The 23,864-nt window shown below is 47.7% G+C and overlaps 2 protein-coding genes across 4 annotated transcripts in view; both read right to left on the bottom strand.

The window, feature by feature from the left end:
• Positions 1-1,683: 1,683 nt before the first annotated feature.
• On the bottom strand, positions 1,684-8,869 carry CYP26C1 (cytochrome P450 family 26 subfamily C member 1; the record flags this gene model as incomplete). The annotated part of the gene is made up of 6 exons (XM_082311226.1): positions 1,684-2,046; positions 2,338-2,844; positions 6,129-6,284; positions 7,977-8,252; positions 8,377-8,601; positions 8,678-8,869. The coding sequence occupies 6 exons, from the start codon at positions 8,867-8,869 to the stop codon at positions 1,684-1,686; spliced, it is 1,719 nt and encodes a 572-aa protein (XP_082167352.1).
• A 765-nt stretch (positions 8,870-9,634) lies between these two features.
• EXOC6 (exocyst complex component 6) overlaps positions 9,635-23,864 on the bottom strand; it is a 94,854-nt gene continuing 80,624 nt past the window's right edge. The window contains exons 21-22 of one of the 3 annotated variants that reach the window (XM_082310514.1): positions 11,631-11,743; positions 9,635-10,687 (exon numbers count right to left, since the gene is read on the bottom strand). In XM_082310514.1, coding sequence (XP_082166640.1) covers positions 10,555-10,687; positions 11,631-11,743 — 246 coding nt within the window. In that variant the 3' untranslated portion in view covers positions 9,635-10,554. Of the gene's footprint in view, positions 10,688-11,571; positions 11,744-23,864 lie in introns of those variants that run through there. The other 2 variants (XM_082310511.1, XM_082310512.1) reach the window with 2 other exon arrangements.

Here is a 23,864-nt window from a genome sequence, read left to right as displayed (position 1 = left end):
CCTACTGATTTCACCTCTTGATAGCCAGAAAGATTCACCTTTCAGGACAAGGTCAGGAGAGGCAGAGGCTCTGGTTCACTACGGGGTCGACCTGCCAACAGCACTTAACTCAGCCCTGCAGTTCAACCTCTTCCAGATTTGACCTGTCACGTTTGGGAGCCACATTTCTGCCCCAGGTAGTGTTGTGCTCATAGCACAGCCCTCTGACAGCCAACAGCAGTGCACGCCCTGCTGCCATGCCCCAGCATGGACGTGCAAGGACGACTGGCCAGGGCGAGGTCATTTGTAGCCTGGCATTGAAGTAGGATGACGACAGAGATGCAGGGGACAGGGGAGCTCCCCAGAGCCTTTCCAAAGGGACTCTGTCCTCGTGGCACGTTTCTGCCCTCGCAGGTCAAGCTGCTGCTGGTTCTTCACACAGCACACACCGCACTGCCCGGCCCAGGATGCACGGGAGGGACAAGGCGGATCGTTTCCCCCTGCTTCCACGCAGGACACGTGACAGTGGGGAGCAGAGCTGAAGCTGAAAGGAGCTCATAAGCACATTGCAGTGGAGCAAGGGCCTGGGCCCAGCTCTGTTCTCAGTGCACGAGCAGCAGGACTCACTTTGTTTTACACGGGGGAGAAATACCCTGTGTCTCAGCAAGGCAGGTTGTACTCAGAAGCCACCTAAAAAGGTTCCCTCAGCACCCAGGCTTAGCCCCAGCTACCAGCCCCTGGACAGACCCACAGAGCTGCTGTCCTGGCACTTTCCCTGGCAGAGCTAGGCTGCGGGAGGTGACACGGTCAGTCTGGCCAGCCAGCCACCACGGGGCCTGTGTCACCTTGCAAATGCCCCCTCTGTAACGTGAACAGCGTCACCGGGAACAGGGGGCTTTCTACCACAAATTAGGCATATTCAGAAATGTCTGTTTTCCAAATATTTATTCCCCACAGCCCCCTCCCCTGCTTCAGTCTGATCCCTCAGTCAGGCTGCAGCTGGGGAGCGCATCCTGCGGCGACCCCAGAGGGGAGCTTCATGGCAGACCCTGAGCAGCAGCACGGTGCGCAGGCACAACATACACAGCTACTACTACTGACTGACTGAGACACATCCTCTTTGTGCTGGCTCTAATGGGAAGTGCAGGAATGAGATTAAATATTTACAATAAAAACCACTTTACATCCTATCATTCTAGCTACAGCTGATGCCGTTGATTGGGCAGCCCTGGCTTGTGTTTTCCTGCAGAGCCCCCCATCTTCCCTCTTTTTACATCTAGAAAGCTGCAGTGTGCAGAATGTTCATCCTGCCTCTTCTATAACACACCCACAGGAGACAACCCTGGGACAGAAAAGCTCTGGGAACCTTAGCTGTGGGGCTGGGAGTTTTGCCCCCCATTTTCTGCGCCTGGAAACCTGTGTGGGGCAGGGGCTGGCTGAGCCCCCATGGGGGATGCTCCCTGCCAGCAGCTTCAGTGGGTTTTGCCCCAGGCTGGGGCTGAGGCTCACCCTGGTGCTCAGGAGCAGGACTCCGCAGGACCTTCCCTACTAGCTTGCACACCAGGAGGGGAAAATAAAAAGACTTTTAGGGTTTTGCTCTACAGTGACGCAGTGCCATACCCAGCCTGGGGCAGCAGAGATCTGCCCCCAGCAGCCATGGAGGGGCATCGACGCCAGGGCTGAGGGGGGCAGCATACCCCTGGCTCAGGCCTCGCTGCCGCGGCCGGGCTGCAAGGGGTGGAAGTAGAGCTGCAGCCCGTCGTCGACAGGGTGCACGATGGGCACGGTCTGCATGGCGGGGTAGCCAGGGGTGGCCAGCTCCCAGCGGGCTGTGCTGACCAGCTCAATGGCCAGCAGCTTGAGGATGGCCCGTGCCAGCTCCTTGCCGATGCAGCTCCGCGCCCCACCGCCGAAGGGGATGTAGTGGAAGCGGCCTGCAGCCTCTGTCTGGGCGGCACCGAAGCGGTCTGGGTCAAAGCCACCGGGGGGGCTCTGGTAGACAGCGGCCGTCTCATGTGTGTCACGGATGCTGTACATGACGCTCCAGCCTTTGGGGATCTGGTAGCCCTGGGAGGGCAGAGAGAAGAGGGGAGGGGAGGAGAGGAGCATTACAGACCTGTGCAGCCGGCAGTGCTAGTGGAGGGTGAGCAGAGGGTGCCTTGGGACAGCCCCACCACATTGCCCATCTGCTCTGCAGCTCCTTTTCTCCCCAGCCCAGCTGGGACCCACAGAGGTTGCTGGGTGCCACCTTTCCCTGAGCTACACTACCAAGCACCACCACTGTGCCGGACACAGGGTGCTTGCAGGCAGTGGCAGGCAGCAGCTCCCCAGCAGCCCACCACTGTGGGAGGCACTTACATCCAGCTCAAAAGTCTGCAGTGCCGTCCTGTAGCCTCCAGAGACGGGGGGCAGCACCCGCAGCACCTCCTTAATCACACAGTCCAGGTAGCGCAGGCAGCTCAGCTTCTCCAGGCTGATGTCCGAGGGGCAACGACAGCTCTGCCCTGATGGCGCCCGGAGCTGGGGACCAGTGCAGGGACTGCTTCGGGGGAGGGTGGGCTCTGGCGGGGCGTAGGGTTGGGGGGAACCTTCCTCTGTTGGGCCCAGGGGCTGGCTCTGGTCCTCGTGAGCATCTTTGGCTGTGGGGCCGAGAAGTGGCTTCTCGCTGTCCCTGCTCTGGGCAGGCAGGGTGTCCGGGCAGGGTCCCGCAGGGCAGCGCTCACACTGCTGGTACAGCTCGTGGGACATCAGCTCCTGCCTTATTTTTTCAATCACTGAGGGGTGCTTCAGTAGCAGGAGGATCAGAGAGGTGCTGGCACTAGCCGTGGTGAAAAAAGCAGCAAATATGAGCTCAATCGCTGACTCCTGGGAGAGGAAGGAATGTGAGAAATTTGAATGCCATTTTAAACGGGTTGTGATTCAGACTGTTCTCACCTTTTGCGAGTTTTGTCCCTGTGCAGAGGGCCCTGGCCCCGCCTCTGCTCTCTACAAACCTGCACCCACCCTGGGCTGGCAGGGACCAAAACAAGACACCCTTGTTCTTCCATTTCTGTACGAACTGGACATCCACTTGCCAAGTGACTGATGCAGAAACACAACTGAGATGGGTACACATCGTCTCCAATCCAGCTCTTCGGAGCTTTCCTCTCAAGATTTATACATTTTAAAGAAGCATTTTAACATGCATTTTAGCATACTGAGTGAAGTTCATTTCAAGCATTATGCTTTTTACCTTCATGTGGCAATTCCCCTTTGTGTCCAGCTTTACCTTTCTGCCCAGTCAGGGGTTATGAGGCTGTGTGTTTATGCATAAATCCTAGATGCCCTGGCAGCTAAAATGGGTTGCATTTGATCCATCTCCAGTTATAACCAACCATTTGCTTGTCTGGGAGAGGACTTAAACCAACAGAGTCAAAAGCAGAAAGACCTCCCTGCTACAGCAGGTCAGCCCAGCCCGGGAGGTGCTGTAGCCAGCAGGGAGCTCTCCTGCAGGGATGCACACACCAGGCAAAGGACTTGCTCACTTTTCAAGCTTTACAGCCTGAAGCACAGCAGTGTTCCTGATAGCTCCGTAGCAGATGTGTCTCCATAACAAGGTAGGAGGCTAACCAGCTGAGACGGACCACAGCACAGTCAAATGCGCAATACGTGCCTTGTCCCGGCTCACAGATCCCCACGCAGCCTCCCAGTCTTGCCGGGACTGTCTGCAGGGTCTATATGGCACAGCACATGCCAGGTTGCTGCAGGCTGTTTGCAGCACCCTGTGGTCAACTTTTGGAAATTGTTTTCCAAAAGTTAAGGGTTGCCTGGAGCTGGTTCACACAGGGAAGGGCACCTGAAGCCTGAAGGTACCTGGAGCCAAGTCTGGTAAGGTCAAGGGTAATGTAACGAGGATTACTCTTTGCTACCGTGCCCAGCACCATATATTGGCTGGACTAGAGGCTTTTGCCAAAGTGCAGCTCTCAAGGGCATCTTTCAGCTGAAATAAAACCTCTGAAATAACAGATCCCTGTTGACCCCTATCACACCTCCTGCAGGCGTTAGCAGGAATTTTTACATTCACAAGGTAGCAGACCCAGAAGAAAAGAAATCTCTCAGTTCCACCACTTGCAATTAAAACCCAAGACATTTCAATAACATGCAAGGAATTTAGGGCAGGCTCTGCGATTTGAAATAACAGCCCTTATGACTCCCTGCATCAACCTCTGACAATGCTGCTACGTAAGTTGTGACACCGAGCTGCTGACTTTCCCTCCCTGCTTTTACAAGGCCAGCGTAACCAGGGACTGGGAGGCAGCATCTTCCCACAGCTTCACCAGTATTGTCCCTGTGCTACACCCCAACTCCCCGTCCTGGGAGGCAGGACTGGTGGCATTAGGGTTCCAGCCAGCCAGCCTATTATGTAGGATGGGGGGTTTTTTTAACCCTTCCAAGGTGTTAAATGTATTAAAACAGTACTTTTGGCAAAGTGATATCTTTTTAATGACCTTTACATTTCAAGGGTCCTGCTGAGTTCATGCCAGCATTGCAAATCCCAGTGTATTTAGGAAAATTTCTAGGAAAACGGTCCTTCAAAATCATTTAAACAAAAGGCAAATTAGTAACTAATGTGTGCCAGTGTTTGGACTGTCTCTCAAAGTCAGACATACCCACAACTCTGAAACAGCTTTGGACTTTTTATCCAATTACACCGTTTCACTGGATGAGAGCCCTGCTACTGTTTTTATTAGAGTGGCGAATATTGCCATAATTGCAAGCATAGGCAGTTCGGTTCGCAAGTCATTTTGTTAAAGACAGACAAGGTAGAAATTTTCTAACTGTAAAGGTACAGGACAGCATACGAATATACTATCATTTGAATCAGCTGGCCTGAGGTCACTGCCATGTCACTCCATGTTACGTTTAATATCCCCTTATTCCGTTTGTGGTCAGAGCCAGGGACATGTTAAGAGATCATGTAATTATTTGTGTGCAAGATCCATGTGAATACTAACAGAGATTAATCAATCTTAATCAATCACATTTTGAATCTGGCCATTATTTTTTAAAAATTGTATTATAAATACAATAGAGGACTATAAATACAATGTGGACTAACAGAGGCTAAAAACCATTCTATTAGAATAAATAATATAATAAATAATTATAATCAAATTACTTTAAGAATATATGCTGGTTCTAATCGTATTTAATAGTTGCTGTAAAGTCTTTCAAATATTTTAGATTTAGAGATGACATTTTTACAAATATTTATAAAACATTAGTCTTGAGATAGTTTTCCTTTAATAACTAAATAAACAGTAGAACTATGTATGTTCAATACTTTTAAATTATATTCAGCTGCTGTACCCATGCAAAACTGCTTCAAAACTTGTTATATAAATGCGGTGTCCTTTGTCATTCACTGACACCAAGTGACCTGGAGCTATGAATGATGCAGTACCAACAACAAGTTTTTCCCAAGATCTTTGGCAAAATACTCTTCACATTCAGTTGGTAGTTTTGGCTCAGTAAGGACTACTGGCTTCATCTCTAAGTCACAGCGATGCATCATGTTGCATGATAGCAATCCACAAGCTAGATGATCTAATTAATGACGAGGTGATAGGGAATGACCCAGAATCCACATTCCATCCCTGGACCCATTTTGCTATATCGTCTCGGAGATTTCTGGGCTCACAGACCCGAGGACTACGGTGACATGATCTACATGCCACACTATGCCTGACGCTGGGGGATGTTTAAGGAGCACATGACTAGCTCTAAATATTTCCAAGATAGATAGTACCTTGGAGGTTACCGAGCGCACACTGCCATAGAGAGCCTTAGCACAGCCACCTAACCCTACCAGCACCCTAAGTCAGGCTGAAGCCTGCTGGCCATGAAGAGGAAAGGTAGAAGAGGCATTTATTCCCTTTTTAAATATCAGCTCTTTTAATGCAGAGACACAATCCTACAAGAGCATATGAGCATGCCGATCCCGGGCTTTCTTGCTTGTGCTGGCAATGGTGTCCTCAGAGTTGTTAAGAGGAGGGCAGGAGCCAGCGGCTGGTGGTGGGTCCCCACACCACCCTCCTCCTGCCCCTCAGCCCAGGTCTCTCAAACAGCCACCGAGTTGGACAGGACACTGCAAGGGGGGTTCTCCTTACCTTTAGCTCCTGCATGGTGAATTCTTTGCCATGCTCCTTGGCACTGTTTATTATGAAATCCAGAGCATCGCTGTGATCTTCTGGGTTGTTTCTCTGCAGTTTTTCCTGTATAGCTTTCTCCATAAACTCATGTAGCATGTCCCGTGCTTTGATTCCCTGTGGGAGGCAGACACAGTTCAGGAGAGCCTTAGGAACCGGCCCACTCTCCAGAGAGACCAGGGGACCCCAAGTGTGGCAATCCTTAATCCCAGGATCTGTAACAGGAAGAACTGTTTATCGGTTGCCCAGCCCCAAAGCCTTGCAAGAGGCAGCAGTTTGGGGGGAACTGCTGCAAATTCTGTTGCCTTGCTGTTGCGAATCAAATACGACAAGTCCTAAGAAACACTCTGAGAGGAAAAGACAGCAGTAAACCCACAGCACTGAGTCCACAGGCATCTGTGCCGAACAAACCCACGGTCGTGTCAGGTCCAAAAGAAGCCTGTCCAAAGGGACAAGAAACAACCTAATAAAACTGAGTCCAAGCAGCAAGGCACAACTGAGACAGGAACAAATGAGTGGCTTTACCAGGGTATGGTAGATAAAGACACATTAATCACACCCAGCTCATTTCCAGTTGCATTGCACTCCTGTGCAGCAAAATATTCAGGCAAGATCTCAGCAAGTCAAGTGATCAGCCATCTCTTTGCAAAGTGAGATGGAGTCACAGTGTGTGTGGCTCTGTATCAAGATGCCTCCTGCAAAAGCCAGCAGGACCAGAGATTTGGGATGAAAAATGGCCATGACCAGATGTTGGGAAGAAGATACAAAGGCTGAGATCTGAGGTGGGAAGGATTGGACAAAGGAAACAGGGCAGGGAGCAAGGGGAAAGACAAGAGGACCTAAATGCAGGTTGAAAAGGTTCGTCTGGGGCCAGACAGGCTGTGACTGACCTGAGAGAGGGCAGGGAGGGCTAGGATGGGGGGTGAAAGCTCACACTGGTGACAACCTGCAAAGGGAAACTGGACAGGGAAAATGAGCTTTTTTTGAACTGGTGGAGAAGAGCAGCAGGGAGGCTGGGGGCGAACTGGGACTGGCTGGGTAAGGTGATCCGGTGGGGCAGAGCTCACAGTGGAAATAAGAGATTGGGCAAGACCTGGCTAAAAGGGGCAGGAGACTTGAGCTGTGGTAAGGGTGGAGAACCCAAAGCCAGAGGAGGGAATGCAGACCGAAATGGGAGAGGAGGGGTGGGACACAGGACCGATACCTAGAGCAGGAGTGTGGGGAGGCAGGCAAAGAGGCGCAGGGCAGCAGGGAAGAAACTGCAGGTTTAAAGAGGCAGAGGAGACTGTCCGTCTGCCATGTCCCTCTCCAGGACCCCTCGCTGTCTCTCTGCTGCTGGGGGACAAGGGACCAAGGACTATAAAAGGGTCTCAAGTCCTCAGCCTGCCTCAAGGTGCACAGGGAGTGCTAACCTGAGGTGCGCTGTGCCCACCTGCCTGTGTGCTCATGCCCACAGACCCCTCTGCGTGGGCTGACAGGAGTGCAGGTGGGATGAGACGGGACAGGACCAGGCATGATGGACTAACCAGAGCCATTTGGGGTGAGGGAGGAGAGGATCCCTGCGCTGTACAACAAGCTGGAGCCAGTGACCGGAGGTGCTGGAAGCCAACCAGGAGCAGGTGAGAAGCACAGAGAGAAGGGGAGATGGCTGGGGTGGGCAAGACACCAGGCCCTCAGACCCGCAACAGGGTGCTGCAGATGTCCCGGCCCATCGGATGTGCCCCTTGGCGGGCCTGGGGACAGGGGGTCTGTGCCGCCGGGGCCGGGGCCCCTGCCCCCAGGCAGAGGGAGCGGGGCAGGCGGCAGTACCTTGCGCAGCCCGCTGAAGGGTATGTTGAGGGGCAGGGAGAAGAGGTTCTCCACCAGCTGTTCAAAAGTTTTGGCCAGGTCCTTGAACTGCTTTTCCTCCAGGCGGAGCCCCAGCAGAATCCGAGCTGCAATGCGGAAAGTTAAGGTTTTAGCGGAGGAATAAACTGCGATGGAGCCTGGCTCCATGCACCAGCCCCGCAGCTCCCAGCTCACAACCTTCTGGATCCGTGGCAGGTAGCTCTCCAGGGCGGTGCGGCTGAACACTCTGGCCAGGATCTAGAAGGAGAAGGGGGGGAAGAGAGGCAGGTGGTTAAAGCGTGGGGTCCCATGTGCCTCCGAGGTCCAAGCCTGGGCAGGAGGTGCTGCCTGGGCTGCGTGTCAGGGCGGCCACGAGGCTCACCTTGCGGCGCTGGCGGTGCAGGTCACCGACGGAGCCCAGCAGGGTGTGGGAGCCCAGGATGATCTGGGTGCTCTGGGGCCACTGGGTGCTGACCAGCGTGTGCTCACCCAGCAGGATCTTGCGGATGTTCTCGGCACCCGTCACCCGCACCACCGGCCGGCCCAGGAGGTGGGTCTTGAAGACGTTTCCGTACCTCTCCCGCCGGGAGCTGTGGAAGCGGGAGCCCTGGGGACGAGCTGCAGGTCAGCCCGGGGCTCCCGCCAGCCCCTTCCCACCTCGTCCCCGTCCCCCTGCACCTTACCTGGAGCAGCCAGTGCAGGGTCTCCCCGAAGAAGGGCCAGCCCATGGAGCCCTTGGGCAGGGGCAGGGCGCTGGCGCGGTCCCGGCTGAGGCTCCAGCGCAGCGCCCACAGGTGCCGGCACAGGGCGGCCAGCAGCGCCAGCGCCAGCAGCGCCAGCGCCGCCGCTTCGGGCCAGGAGAGCCCGGCCGGCATCCTCCTCCCGGGCGGCGGGGGACGGCGGCGGGTCCCCGCCCCGGGGGCTGGGGCGGCTCGGCGGGGCGGCCCCGGCGGCTGTCAAAGGCGGGGGGCCGGGCGCCCCGCGACTCCGCTGCCGGCGGCGGGCGCTCCGCGGCTGGCCCTGCCGGCTGCTGCCCGCCCGGCCCCGCTCGCCTCCTGCTGCCGGTTCGCCCCTCGGCCACATTTATATAGATATTGGCCACTTACGCCCGATCCACCTTCGGGGATGACGTATGCGCTGCATATTTAAGCAGCGCGGCCAAGTGCGGTGATTGGAGCGGGGGAACCGGGGACAGTGACTGAGGGGCGCGGGGACGCGGCCGGGGCGAGCCGGGGCGGCCGGGGCGGCCCCCCTCTCCTCGGGGCGGGGGGCCCGGCGCCCCTCTCCCGCCCCCCCGACGGCAGGGCAGGGCACGGCCCAGCACGGCCGGCCACGCCGCCCCCGCCCCAGGCAGGCCGGCTCGGCGGCGGGACGGCTGCCCCTCGGCGCGGGGGGCCCCTCTGCCCCGCAGGCCCCGCCGCAGCGGCAGCCGGGGGCATCCCGCAGCCCCCCGGGCCGCACCCCGCCGTCGGGGCCGCCCGCCCCGGGGGTAAATCACCACAGAGCCGGGGCCGGTACAGGTCCCAGCGACACCAGTGCATGAAATTAAACAGGAATACGGGTGAGATTTATATTACTGTATTTAGACCGTCAATAACTTAAAAATACAGCGAAAATGTACATTATTTTTACATGTTCCATTTGGTTTGTATTCGGTAGACAGTCTCTTTATGTCTAAAATAGCCAGGAGGGGACAGTGCAAAGAGCCCGGCGGTGGGACGAAACGCTGATCGCTGGGATGGGTCTGGCGGTAGAAAGCGCATACTGACAAACAGATGCGGCACGAAACCAACAGTGGTAAATCTATTCCTTACTGCAGCCCGGGGAAAAGAACCCGGGATCTTACAAAAGTACAGTTAGAAATAGTAACCCTGAGGAACAAAACCAACCCAACCCAAAATGTCACATTATAAAGAACTCAAATGGTTATTTACATTCACAACTTCAAGATTAAACCCTTTTGGAGAACAAAGCCTATAAGCCCTAATGCTAAATAAATATCAAGTCTAGTTCTCAGGTAGTTTTCAAAGGTACTAAAATCAGAAGATTTTTTCATACCTCCAGACTACAAAAATCTGGTATACAAAATTATGTCCAATCACTTTAAGGCTAATATACATTTAATGCAGGAAAACGATAGGCGACACCTGAAACGCAAGTATCTCGATGCTTAAAAACCATTAAATTAGGATTCATCCAGAAAATGGCAACTAAGGGATCATTTCTCAAATAATTCCTACCCAGAGCAAAATTTTGGACACCATGTCTGCAGATATTTAAATAACATATTTACAGTTTAGCTGTTCCATGTACAATACGATTGAGCTGGTTTTTATTGTACAGTCCCATTTTTCACCATTTGTTTACAATATACAAAATAGGATTCGATCCATTAAAAATACGTACAAAGAATTGTTTGCTGAAGACTCCGCGTACAAGCCATCTACTGCATTTTTCCTTTACTTGGTCAAACACATGTCCTAACTGATATCACTGCTTAATAGAAATAGTGGCTAAGAAATACCTCTTGGCGTGATGAGATACCGTCGATTTAACAGGCCTATGTGTGCTGGGACATACCATTCACTAAACTCCTAAGTTGCTTTACTACAGTCTCTATTAGCTTCTGCTTGTCACGATCATTCTTCCTGAACTGAGCAAAAATATTGTTCTTTTTGCTAGCGTCTTTCATTCTGGAGAAATAAAAAAGCAAATGACACAGACATGTTAGAAACATAATTTGAGAAGGAAAAATCCGACTATTTAAATAGGTTTACTTTTGTTCCTCTTTTGATCTTTCTGCTAATAAGAACTGAAAGATTACAAAACCCGTTATCTATGTGTTCTTAAATTAAACTTCCGCAATGCGGAACTCGTTTTAGCAAATATTGCTTCACAAATCGCCTGTAAGTATTAAGCAAATATCACTTCGGCAGGAAACTGGCCCTACCAATTGCCTTAGGAGAGAAGCAAACCAGAAAACCCGCTAGTATCATCCGCTTCCATGATAAGTTCAGACTCAGCGAACGGGCGTGTTTTGTTCACCGTCAAATTACCCGATATCGTTACTGCTGATCTCCCGTATAAATGGTTTTAAAAACAAAATTCGGGAAAGAAAATAAATTGAAGCAACAATATTTTGTAACAATATAGGCGATACGTACCCTCTGTGAACCCTGCACAAGACGTATTCATCGCAGGCAGGAGAGGAGAGAAAACACCGTTAGAAAATGCCTACAAATCTCAGTATTTTTTGATGCGGTTTTTAAAAGCAGTTGACGCTCGGCTGGCGGCAACGCGCCCTCCCCAGCCCCCTCGCCGGGCCAGCCGAAACGCTCGCACCGGCTTTACGGCGGCGAACCCCCCGCCTTTCCCTTCCCGGAGGCGGCAACTCGGGCAGCGCCAGCCGCCCCCGGGGCTCCGCGCCGCCCGCGGCTCTGCGCGCCTCTCGGCACCGGGGCACCGACGCGCTGCCGCCGGGCTCTCGCCGCTGCGGCTCCCGGGCGGGCGGCCCCGGCCCCGGCCCCGGCGCCGCAGCCGCCCCGTGGGTGCCGGGCTCGGAGCGCTCCGGCGCCCGGCCCTGCCCCGCCGCCGCTCCCGTCCCCGCGGCGGCAGCTCCCGGCCCCCCGCACTTACTTCTCCAGGAGCGTGAGGGCCGTGCTCGGGCTGACCCGCAGGTATTTGGAGGTGGCCTGCCCGTAGTCAGCCAGGTAGGTGGACCAGTCCCACACCATGAAGAGGTCCAGGAGCTGGCGGGGGGAGAGAGAGGCGGGTGAGGGAGCGCGGAGCGGCTCTGCGGGAGGAGGCGCCCGCCCGGGCCGGGCCCGGCCGCAGCCCCTCGCCGGGCGCCCCTTCACCGGCCCGCAGCCCCTCGCCGAGCGCCCCTTCACCGGCCCGCTTCTTTCTTTAACGCCTTCTCGCCTGCCTGCGGGCGCTGGGAGGCGGCTGTGCAGCCTCGGCCCGAGGAGGGGATGCTAACGCCTCCGCGCTTTGCTGTTTCGGGAGCTTGCTTTGCCGCGGGGAGGGAGAAGGGGATGCTCGTGTCTGTGGCTGCTCACGGTAATTTAAACCAGAGGTTCAGGTAGTCTCAATTAAGTGAATTAAACAACCCCTGCTGCACTCTCCATGGTGAACGATCCCTGTGACTCAGCCCCAAGCCCTGGGCACACTTCTCGCCCAAACAAACCCCAAACACTTAAAATGGGGGAACAAAAAGCCTCCAAACGCACTCCTGCATCTGGCCGCGGTTTCGAATCAGGCCTTTGACTCACCATCTTGCAGCTGCTGTTCAACAAAACAGCCTGCTTTTACAAGCAGACGCGTTGCCTAACCTCCAGCAGCCCTCAAAGCCCAATTCTAATTCCCCCTCCGCCATCACGGGTGTGGGCCAGGCACGGCCGGGCGCCCTGCCCGGGGCCAGGGCACGGGCGGCCCCGCTCAGTGGAGCCTTTCCCACGGCTACCTGCGGGCCGGCGGGCCCCGCTCCCGTTGACGTCAATGGCGGGGTGCCCCAGCTTCCCCCCGCGTCTGATGCCTGGCCTCATCCTGCTGCAGAGGGCTAACACGGGCTTGTTCTCGGGCTGCCCGCTGTTAGCCAAACCTACTGTGAGAATGAGCATGGGGAACCATTAGCAACATTTTGCCCTGGCTCGCGGTGCCCGTGGCTGCTCCGCTGAGCTGGGTCCTCACTGTAACCTAGAGCCCCTGCTTGCCCAGAGGCCTTCCTACATCGGTAAGGCCTGGAAAGGTGGGATGGAACAGGATTTTCTGTAAAAAAAAGCACTTTAAGAAACATAACAGACTACTGCAGGTCGTATCATTTTGCTATTTAAATAAAGAACCCTTTTCACTTCAAACATTTACTTTTTGCTAAGCCAGACCAGAGCTGTTACAGCAGGCAGGGAGCTGCAGCGGGCGCCCACTCCTCTGACTTCTCAGGGTGCGCTAGGAGCAGGACTGCACGTCTGACAGCCTTGCCTTACTCAGACTTCTCAGTCTGATAAAACGTCACAGGTCTCCAGTAATGCTCATCACCAAAATTCTATCACCAACTTAATTACAAAATGAAAGCATACACATGGTCTTCACAGCTTCAAATTTATATGCTTTTTTCTCTCCAAATTTTTCCACTACCTAACCCCTTTCTTATGTTATTTTCAAATAAAATGTCTAATTTAAACAAATTATTTTCTAATTAATTACTCCTTCCATATTTGTAGTATAGTCTTTTATGAATACGTAGTAACATTTCCTGGCTTTATAATGGACCTCTGACACAGCTACTGCTCTGTCGTTCCAAAGTCCTCCGGGGACCATTACAAACCTCAGTGACATCTAGATTTTACATTTGACTATCTCATTTGGGTGAAAGGTGTATAAAAAGCAAGGATGTTACTTCATTCTCTACTGACTACATATCCATGATAGTCCTCAAGGTCAAATGCAAATAGTTCCTTCTCACAAAGCGCTTTCTGAGGATGGGCACCATCGATTCTCCTACTGAGCTGGAGAGAAGAGAACATGCCTTTAAGTCACTAAGCGAACAGACTTGGGAAGGCTCTGAGAACTCAGGAATTAGTGGCATTTGTGAAACCCACGGCCTCAGTCGCTGCTGCATGTTACTCATCACTTCTTATTACCTGCATTACAACAGTTAGTAGTGCCCAGTCCTCACAGAGGCTGTATGATCTGTTCAAAAGCACGATCAAAAGAGCAGCAAGACAGGACAAGCAGACGCACAACACAAGCTGGGAGGATAAAGCTGACAACCACAGGAACCCAAACTATATAATCTGGAGACTTCATGTTCTGTCTCTCTTAGACAGAAGCAAACAGAATGTATTAACGAATTACTACTAATTACAATGCCACTTGTCATGGGCTCCACATGGGAGATGGTCCTTAAGAAAGGACCGTGCCAATGCTCCTGCAGCACTTGTGTTCAGTAAGTCAAAGCTGAAAGATTTCATTTCTTATCCCTATTGTAACATTGAAATGGAGGTTGTTCTGGGGAAATCCTAAACAACCCTGAAGTTCTGTGTCCTGTTAGCAACGTGAGGCCCAAAGCCATCAATGGCTGATACAATTACAGTGCTAACAAGTTCAAACACACTTTCCTGCCAATATCGCATGAGCAATTTTCATACCATACTTCCAGTGCTTGAATGAACCGCCTGATTGTGTCGTGCCTCTGGGACATCTCAGTGATAGCGAAGATTACACCTCAGTTGTCACCTGACCAAACACAGGTAGGCATGCAGGGCTCTAAACGGACCATGGAGCCTGTTGCTTTTCAACACGAGGTAAAACAATGTCCCAAGAGAACATGCAGCATATTCTGTGCTCTCCAAGACAGTCCTGGCTCTGAAGAGCGAACACCCTGAGAGACACTATCGGCAAGGGGGATGTACCCAGAGGCCCTTCCCTGCTCCACACTTGGTCAAAGAGCTGCACACAACCAGCCTCATGCTAATAAATCTCCTAAGTTAAAGCAGCTGTCATGACAGGTAACACGAAGGACCAGGGACATGCAATCAAATGACACATGCCACCCAATCGTAGCTCCATTCCCTCCTTCTGTGCACGTGTTCAGGGGCTGCAGTGCGACAAATGCGCGCTGCTGCTGGAGTAAATGCGACGGAGCTGCAGACACTGCTGGAGACCGGACTGCCGCTGTGCACAATTACGCATTGTGCGCTTTGTTCCGCTCACAGCTGCAGTCCTGCGCTGTGGCATACTGCTGTCCGTAATGGGCTTTGACAGCACGTACTGTACACTGTGGGTGGGCCAGAGCTGCCTAGTGTGCAGCTCTTCGGATCTGTGTCCTGGCCATTCATATCACCTGCATCTGACTTGGCACTTGGCGGATGTACAGTCAATGCAGGCACTTTGCGAGGGGAGCAGGCTGGCGAGCAGCCAACGGCAGCAAGGACAGTCTAGCAGAAATGAGCTGCTGGTCCCAGGACCATCACACATGTATGGGAAATAACTTCAATCCACCCATACAAAGCTTCCCTCAAGCACAGCCCCGAATTCACCTTCGCTCCTGCAGCCATGCTGCAGAGCTAGTGATCCTACAGTCTGCTTCAACTTCTGCTACTCTGTTCCTTTCTGATTTACACTGCCTTTTGCTACAAAAATGTCTTATTTAAGTGAAGCACTTGAATTCCTCTTCCTCATGTAGAAAGACCTCTATTAAAGTGGCACTGTCTTGGCCACAGGCATGTGATCTGCAAGATAGCCCATCCATTCAAAGATGCAGAAAAATATTTGGGCTACTCATGTGATTTGAAGATACTCTGGGAAAGACAAAGCTGATAATGAAGCACGGGCCTACCTAATCCTTTGGTAGATGATTTTTATTTTAGTAAATGATAAAGTTATCTTGAAATCTGTACATAAAGATTACTGAAAATAAGAGAAGAACATGAAGATGCAAGAAGTCTCTTTTTTAATTCATGCAAACAGATAGCTACATGAAATTCATCATGAAAACATGGCCAAGTCTTCAATAGAGGAGAAAAAACTACCCCAACTTTTTCCCTATATTTTTGCTGTATTTTCATTCACAGTAGATGCATATTAAAATAATTTTATAATGTGACAGGGACTAGGTGTGTACAAAACCACACGGAGAGGGGACAGCCTTTGGTAATGCTACGCGGTACTTCAGGCGAAGATATAATGGAAATACTTTGTGGATTTGGCTTGACATGCTGACGTGACTCATACTACAGAGATGTATTATGTGGGATATGTTAAGTTCCACTGAAATAAAAGAAGGCTGTAAATCTCTGCAGTTTTAAATACTGTGATTACTACTAATGTGGAAAAAGAAAAATTGTATCAAGGGCAAGTCTAATCGTAAAAGCATTAATTTTGCCAAAAAGAGTATCACCTATAATTAAAAAACAACATTTAGGGGATTTAAGTTCAGGTGAGCTCACCCATGGCTTCTCGGTTGTGAAACATGAAGTACAGGAGAATTTGCTGGTTCTGTGACAGTAGTTCTTATTGTGGCAACTAGAATCAACCTATCAAAGGCTAAATTAAAGCAACATTTCCCTACTACTATTTTATCCACTAACACTGTTGCTATTACCAAGACAATAACTGAAAATGAGATGTATTGTCTAGCAAGGAATGGTCCACCCTGGCACGCACTGTCGTAAGAGAAATACGTGCACAGAGTAGGTCCTGGCAATAAATATGGTCCTGCTTCAAAAATCAATGAAAATCCACACAATGTAGCACATCACAGTGGCGCTGCTGGCTGCAACTTCTTCAAGGTTAGAATGTGCATTGTTTGCTTTGAAATTAAAATAGGAAAAATGTTTATTTTGCACATGCATCTTTCCAGAGTTAACATGTACGGGAAATACTTCAAACCGGACAGAAAGGCAATCTCTCCTGCTACTCTCAGGGTCTGGAGGCAGTGCAGATCATTAGCTGTTAGTCAGCTGCTCAGCCCCACCTAAGGAGCCACCCGAGGGTGCTCTGTCAGAACCAGCTTATCATGCGGTTGAAACCCTGTGAAGCACCTAATAAACTAGATATACGTACTCTGCTAGGTAAGAACAATGGAACTGTTGTAGTCTCTTTATCCCATGAAAAATAAGAATAAGCTAAGACAGGCAATGCTATACCTGAGAATTTTATAATGAAGCAGAGTATGTTTCCTGAGGAGCAAGGGAACAGATCTTCAAGCCCTTCTGACTAAGAATAATTTAAAAAAGAGTTTGCAGAGAAGTCTGTGCATTTGTGTGTGTGAATCATTACCAAAAAAGAAAGGAACATGGGAAAAGCTTTATCCTTTCTAGTATACCAGATGGAATGTTCAATAGACTGTCCACTTACGTACAAGATTGATGTGGTATATGCTTCTGCCTTATTTAGAGGATTTGCCTCTTCTAAAGGTGTGATAGAAAGGGAACCTTTATCCAACACTTTGGGACCCTCACGGCTGATGATCAGAAAGCAGCATGTTCCTTTTACCGCATATGAAGCAGTGTTGTCCTCTCAAATCACGACATTATCAGTCACATATATAATTCTAACATTATAGATAACTTGAGGCCTTTGGTTGCTGTTCTACACTTGCATTTTGAATGATGCCCTACAATATGCTGATTTTCTAACTTTTTGTTGCTGTCTATGTATTTTCTAAATGCCTTTTACGTGTCTAACATAAGCTCTTTCTACTCAAAATAAACACCACTTGGAAAAAAAAGGTGTTTATATGTACTTATGTAAAAGGCTATAGGCATCTCTTAAATGATACAGATAACGCTGCTGTTTTTAATTAGAAGACGTATTTTAAACACAACAATCTTATTGTAAAAGATACTAAACTGTTTTTCAGTTAAAAGAGGTCCCACTTTAAGACCTTGATAATGGGTTTGGTTAACACAAAACATTACAATATTGGTGCCACGGGGGAAAAAAGGTCTTAAGATTTTAGGGACAGAATTGTGGTTTCAAATAGGGCACTTGCACCTATTCTTCGAGTTCAGAACTCTTGCTTTTTCCCAACATCTAGGTGATATGGCCGTGTTTGGATAGAAATTAATGGTAATCATTGCTCAGTAAAGCTTTGCCTTTTATTACCTAAAGTCCTGAGTAGCTCAGCCGTTAGTCCTGTATTTAGGCCATCTTGTAATTACGTGAGAATTTTGTGCACTGGGAACTGCTGGAATCGACCATCCGTCCCTTTCAATGCTGTTTCAACCTCTTGTCACATCCTCAAATATCATACAGATGCCCTTTCCTTTTTACTTTTGGGCAACTGTCAGGAATAATCTTGGAAGAGAATGCAACTTTGGGAACTAGCTATCCACAGAGCCAACAGAAGGGCTTCACAGAAGGAAATGGGGGCAGTGTCCATTAGACAACACTAAGCGTGTTGGTGATACTAGAACAAATGTAATTTTAAATTATCGAGGTAGCTTAGTTCAAGTCGGAATAGTGCCATTATCTCTTCTGAAATATCAAGTGTCTGCAGATAGCTTTGGTTGTACAACTAGGCACTAGCGATTCAGGGGCTGGAGATAAAAATGAGGAGTTGTAGACTTTATATCCCGCTTACCTATCTGTAAATCCAAATATTCCATCAAAAGAAAAGTAATTCTTTTAACGTATCACTGTCAGTTATGTCCTTCTGGCCCACTCTCCTTGCTCACAAGCTGAATATTTCTTATGCTAAAGAGTTTATTAACCCCTAATCACCCAGTTACTTCTGGACTTGATTGCATGTGTAATTACCTTTTGTCAGGTACAATTTGCCTGATAAACATGTCAGAACACTTGCTGCTTAGTCTGTTGAAACAGATAAATGCTGTCTTTCCACAGCCTTGGGGCATAATTAACAGGGAAAAAAAAGGCAGTTATAAAAACACACAGAAGCTGATTCAGTGAGGCAGGAGTTCACAGCATGCAGCCCGCCAAGGCCCATTGCCTGGCCCGCTATGCTTGCCTGAGCGCCTATTGAGTTCCAGCCTGCTGTGACAGGGCAACAGGGGCAGCCCTCAAAAACTGAGATTTAAAGTAGGTTTCCACGTGAACTTCAAAAAAGAGTGGGATGATGCCTGTTTGGGAAAGAAAAAAAAAAAAAAAAAAAAACCACACCAAAGTGAAGCAGCAGATAATGATATTGGTAGAGTCCCTGTCATCGTTATGTGTTATATACTTAAGTAGACTCTCTGGGATGGGACTAGGAAGCAAAAAATTAAAAGAAGGCAGAGGAAAAAAAAAAAATCAGGAAAAGCAAAAAGGGCAAGATTAAAAAGAAAAATGCTTTGTGGCATTCTTGGGCTCAGTTGCTTCTGATTTCTGCCCTGTAGTGTTTGCAGGTTATGTACCCACGCACTACAGGGAGTGCAAAAAAAGAAATCCTTACCTGACCTCTGGATAACCCAAACAGGAGATTAGCCCATTTCCAAGCAAAGCAGGTTGTCACACTGTTAGGCCAATTGCTTCTATTGACACTTTGCATAAACATCTTACACAGGGTGATCAGAAAGGACTGTTATGCCATTAACGCTCTTTTTATTTTTTTATACCTAAGCCTTACAGAATAAAGGCCTTTCTGAGCAAGGGATAACAAAAGGGTCAAAAGGTCACAAACATTCTTTTAAGTAGGTAAAAATCGGGAAGTTTAGATTCATTGAAAAGTGCAAATTGGAACTTTTTTGCATCTTGTGACATTCCAGCACGCTCAGCTTTTTCTAATTTTACTTTTAGCAAATTCATTAATCTACTTAATTGTGCATTTTTACTTTTACTTTTAAGCAAGAAAATGCTACAATCTTCATTTTAGGAAATAGCAAGCTGTCTAATCTTCTCAGCTAATCAGTAATCTAAACAGATTTAGACATTACCATTAAAATCCTCACGGAGAACAGTGTGAAAATATATAGAATTTTTTCTTCAAGTGCTACGACTGAACAGTCTCTCACATACCGTTTTCACCTATAATTTACACAGCATGTGGTTTGCACTGTGTACAGCAAAATATTCTGTATTTCCTTTGTTTTGTTTTTGCTTTGATCAGAGATGGAAACAATCTCCCTTTAATAGTATAAAAGCCACCTGCTGGGCATCGCAGACTACAGCTAATTGGTAAATTCTTTGAAATTTAGATATAATGGATTTTGACCTCTTTAATTAAAAAAATCCCAAAGCCTAGAATACTGGTGAACTCTTCTGGGAAATGAACGGTGCCAAACATATACAACTGCAGCTATGCCAAATCTTTTCGTAGGAGAGAATACAGGAATAACAAATTTGGAAATTTGCAAATTTTTCCTTGAGGATGTGTGGGTTTTGACCTAGACCCATGACTGTTGTTAGCTATGTATCATTTAAGTCATTAAGATAAAGGAATAGCAAATATATTAATATTTCAATTACTACTATTTGTATTGGGGTTTGGAGTTTAAAAGCTCCAAAGATGAAGGGGACTTTTTCCATTTTAAACACAGTAAACTCACAGAAGCCACTCACAAATGTCCCACTCCTCAATATTTCCCACCCCAAAGAACTCACACAGTACCTATATACACCTTTTATTCAGACAAACAAATGGGTTTGATGACCGAAAAGGAAGCCTGTCAACTAGAATCGTTGTTTCATAATTTCCGACATAATGTTAACCTTTCCGTGGGGCTATAATTTCATCGGTTTGTGAACTCTGAGGCAGCGCTGTCTTCCTTTTGTTAAAACACTTATTTATACTCTGCCCAGCATAACGGGGCCATGGGCCATGACTGGGACTCATAGGCACTGCAGTAACACAGCTCCACAACAATGACACTTTCTTTTCCATCTCTGCTTATGTTTCACGCACAAGTACACATGAATATATGTTACACAGGTATATACTTATTTCCAACGAATTAACAAGAAACCCCTGCATGAGCATGAGGATAACACCCCCATTCGTTCACCAAATGTTATCTCCCTGTTTATTAAAGCATGCACACCATGAAAGCACTTACTAGATTGGAACTAAAACGTGAAGGACCAGAATCAGAACTGGACAAAGACAAGTCTTGTTCACTCTAAACATTTTCTGGTCACAAAGGAACAACAGAAGTATTTAAAATATAGATATCTAAGTCAAGCTTACAAGGAAAAAAGACAGAGTTTGCTAACTGTGGGTAACACTGCACCAACCAAATGCAATTATCACTTAATCAGTTGGTGTTCATTACTGCTGACAAATATCTTGTTAGCCTGGTTAGCAAGTCTGCCTGCCACTTGCCAAAATATTTTGTTTTGTTTACTCCTGGTGACTTATTTTGTGAATCTGGTGAATTTTAAAATCCCCCCTACTGATCACATAACTGGAATAACACACATTGGTCTTGTATTTCAAAGTGTAAATTGATCTCTTGATCTGTGAATGTCTCCCTATAGTTTATGCTACCCTTTTTCTGGATTGGTATAACAAATGCATTTTCAAAGTGATGTTATGGGGACTTAGCTATGCAATTCCCATTAGTGTCAATGGGGGTCGCAGGCTAAATTCCTAGGCAATGCTTTGAAAACTGAGCCCCGGATTTTCAAAGGAAGGATAGTTTGTGTTAGAAAGGCAGTGTCTTTCAGTCTTTAAGCCACTGCATTAAAACGTGCTTTTTTTTTTTTTTTTTTAAAAAAAAAGGCACTGTGCAGAAATTGTGCTTAAGTTGGGGACGTTTAAATGTTCACAAGAATGAAACACTTTTGTATTTAAATGCTTCCATCTGTTTCAAAGTTATAAGCGAAAATCATATCTGTCACTATCACGAATGTTGGGATACAATCTTTAACACATTTGTAAGTGTATAGTGTATAAACTCAGAGGTTATGACAGCTGAAACACTGGGAATTGTTGTTATGCTAAGAAAAAAACAGAAGTTACTTGTGTTCAATTAAGTCCTTTATAACCTAAATTCTCTGAAAGGGCAGAATTCTTTCCTAAAATCTGGACCTTGAGGTACACTCCGAGAGATGCCTGGTCTTGTTATATTCATGAGCAAGCCCAAATACATTTTTTTATTCTTTGGCACTTCAAATGAATTTAGGCCTGCCTACAAAATAAAACGCTTGCTGTTGAAGTCATGTGAACAAGTTGCTGTTACCATACCCAGAAAAACACCCACAACATATAATTTTTACAAATCCCATTAAACCTTCAAGCAGCCCAAGATGTAACATCTGAAGAAAGTCACTGAAAAATAGTCACCGAGGCAAATATAAATAGCTAGGCCCTGTGCAACACACAATACAGCAACAAGTAATACCTCTTCAAAGAAGATTTGTTTTATTACAGTGCAAATGTTTATTATGAAGTGTGTTCTTCTTCATCATTAAAGAATAAGCTGGACTAGTAGCAAAAGAACCGTCTTTTGAGTCTATAAACAGGGAAGAGTTTGAAAAGCAGAAGCCTGGCAGACAGTCAGGCTCCAGAGGGCACGGGCTTAGGCCAAATTGTTCCTGTCAAGCCCGTTAGCGCGTACACGAAGTCCCTTCAGACAAAGCATAAAACTATGTCAATGGTAAAATTTGTGTGGATTTAAAATTGTGTATTATGCAATGCTCAGGTCATTCACGTTTCTTTTTTTTGGTTTTGAGCTTCTGACACAGAGGCGTACACGCCCAAACAGCACGCAGGAGTGACAAGTGCAGCCCCCCAAAACAGGACATCTGCCTCTGACCTGAACAAGACTTTGAAAATACAATTTCAGCTGTTAAAATTATGAAGCATTCAATATAGCACAGTTAAATTTAAGCTGTCATTTTCATTTGGTTTCTGTTTTTTTGGGGTTTTTTTGGGTTTTTTGTTTTTTTTTTTTTTTTAACCACAGGCTTGCCAGTAGTACTTAAACATTGAAATTTACCAAAACCATTATTAACTGAAGAGGCACTTTTTACAGTTTAGTTTATTTAAACTTAAATGTTCTATAAGCAGTTTTTGCAACTGCACAAGACTTATAACATGCTTGCTTTAAATTATTTGCTCATCTACAAAATAATGCCATAAATAGCACGTGATGTGGCACAGTACCTTAAAATAAGTGTCTTGGGGATTAAAACCATATTGTTTGTCTCAATCCTTCCTGTAAAAATCCCTCTGAAGTGTTTCACTAAAAAGATGTATTCAAAAATTTAAAAATCTAATGTTAAAATTCAATTTTAACCACCTTCTCTAGAGAAGATGGGACTAATTAAAAATCATCTAACTTGGTGTAACTGGAATAAAATTTAAACACAACGCACGTTCACTTCAACTTCCATACTGTGTTCTGGAATTGAGCACTCTTGTCCCATCTGTCATATTTAATATTTAGCAGGATCCATGTGAGTAACTCTAGATGCCTGCAGTCTCACCAGAAGTCAGTATAGATACTATACCACGAGAAGTCATTATCTGACAAATGCTGTTTTGAACTAACTAATCCAAACTGTCCTTGTAATACACGCACATCTAATCCATAAAGTCAGGCTGCTGGACCCTAGAACTAAACATCCATAGTGGTCTGCCCAAGTATAATTACAACTCCAAGTTTAAATTTCAGTCCAATTACTGCTAGGATTGAAAGAAGTTTTAGATACAGGGCCCTGGCGTGCAAATGTAAACTGATGCCTATGGGAAGACAAGTAAGCGTGGCACAGTTCCATGGCATCAGCCTTGTGCTCACAGAGGAGGCGAAGACTTCAGCTCTTTGTGTGAAGCTGCAGCTCACAGAACTGACCCAGGAAGCCGGTGACCTGGCCACCGGGAAGTAGCGATTCAGTGGTAGAACAGGATATTTCCTTCTCCTAGCTTTCCAGTTATTTCTTTTCATATTCTGACTTGGACCAAAACACCAGAGGAAATTACATCTAAGAAAAATACTGAAATTACATTGTTACAGAGATTGAGGCTTCCAACCTAACAGGAGGGTATACATCAGGTCTATAAGGTTTATGAGCATCTCTTGAATCTGCAGCATTTGGTCTCCACAGAGGTCCGTGATCTCTAGCGTGTGCTCTGAAACACACCATCTCCACTGAGGTAACCTGGGGTTCTACAGCAGGTAGGGGAAAATAGTTTGTTTCAACACAACAGCCTGATTATTTTTTAATATACAACTTTTTCGTTTGTTTTTGTTTATTTTTAAGATTTGTGTGGTTCTCAAAAATCTGCAGATCTGAAAGAAAAAAAATCACAGTCTCAGTGCTCCAGATTCTTCTCTTAGGTGGCCATCAATGCCCTCAGCATTTTATACACAAGCCGTCTCTCTGAAAAGCCTCTGCAGGAAGCAGATACAAATATAGCAACTGTTCAATAAAGCACCTCAGCTGATCTTGGGTGCTGAGTTAGAATATGTGGAAAGCCACTGAAATCTA

This window comes from Platalea leucorodia (assembly GCF_965183815.1).
Source record: "Platalea leucorodia genome assembly, chromosome: 4".
NCBI classification, from domain to species: Eukaryota; Metazoa; Chordata; class Aves; order Pelecaniformes; family Threskiornithidae; genus Platalea; species Platalea leucorodia.
This window is presented reverse-complemented; position numbering and strand designations above follow the sequence as displayed.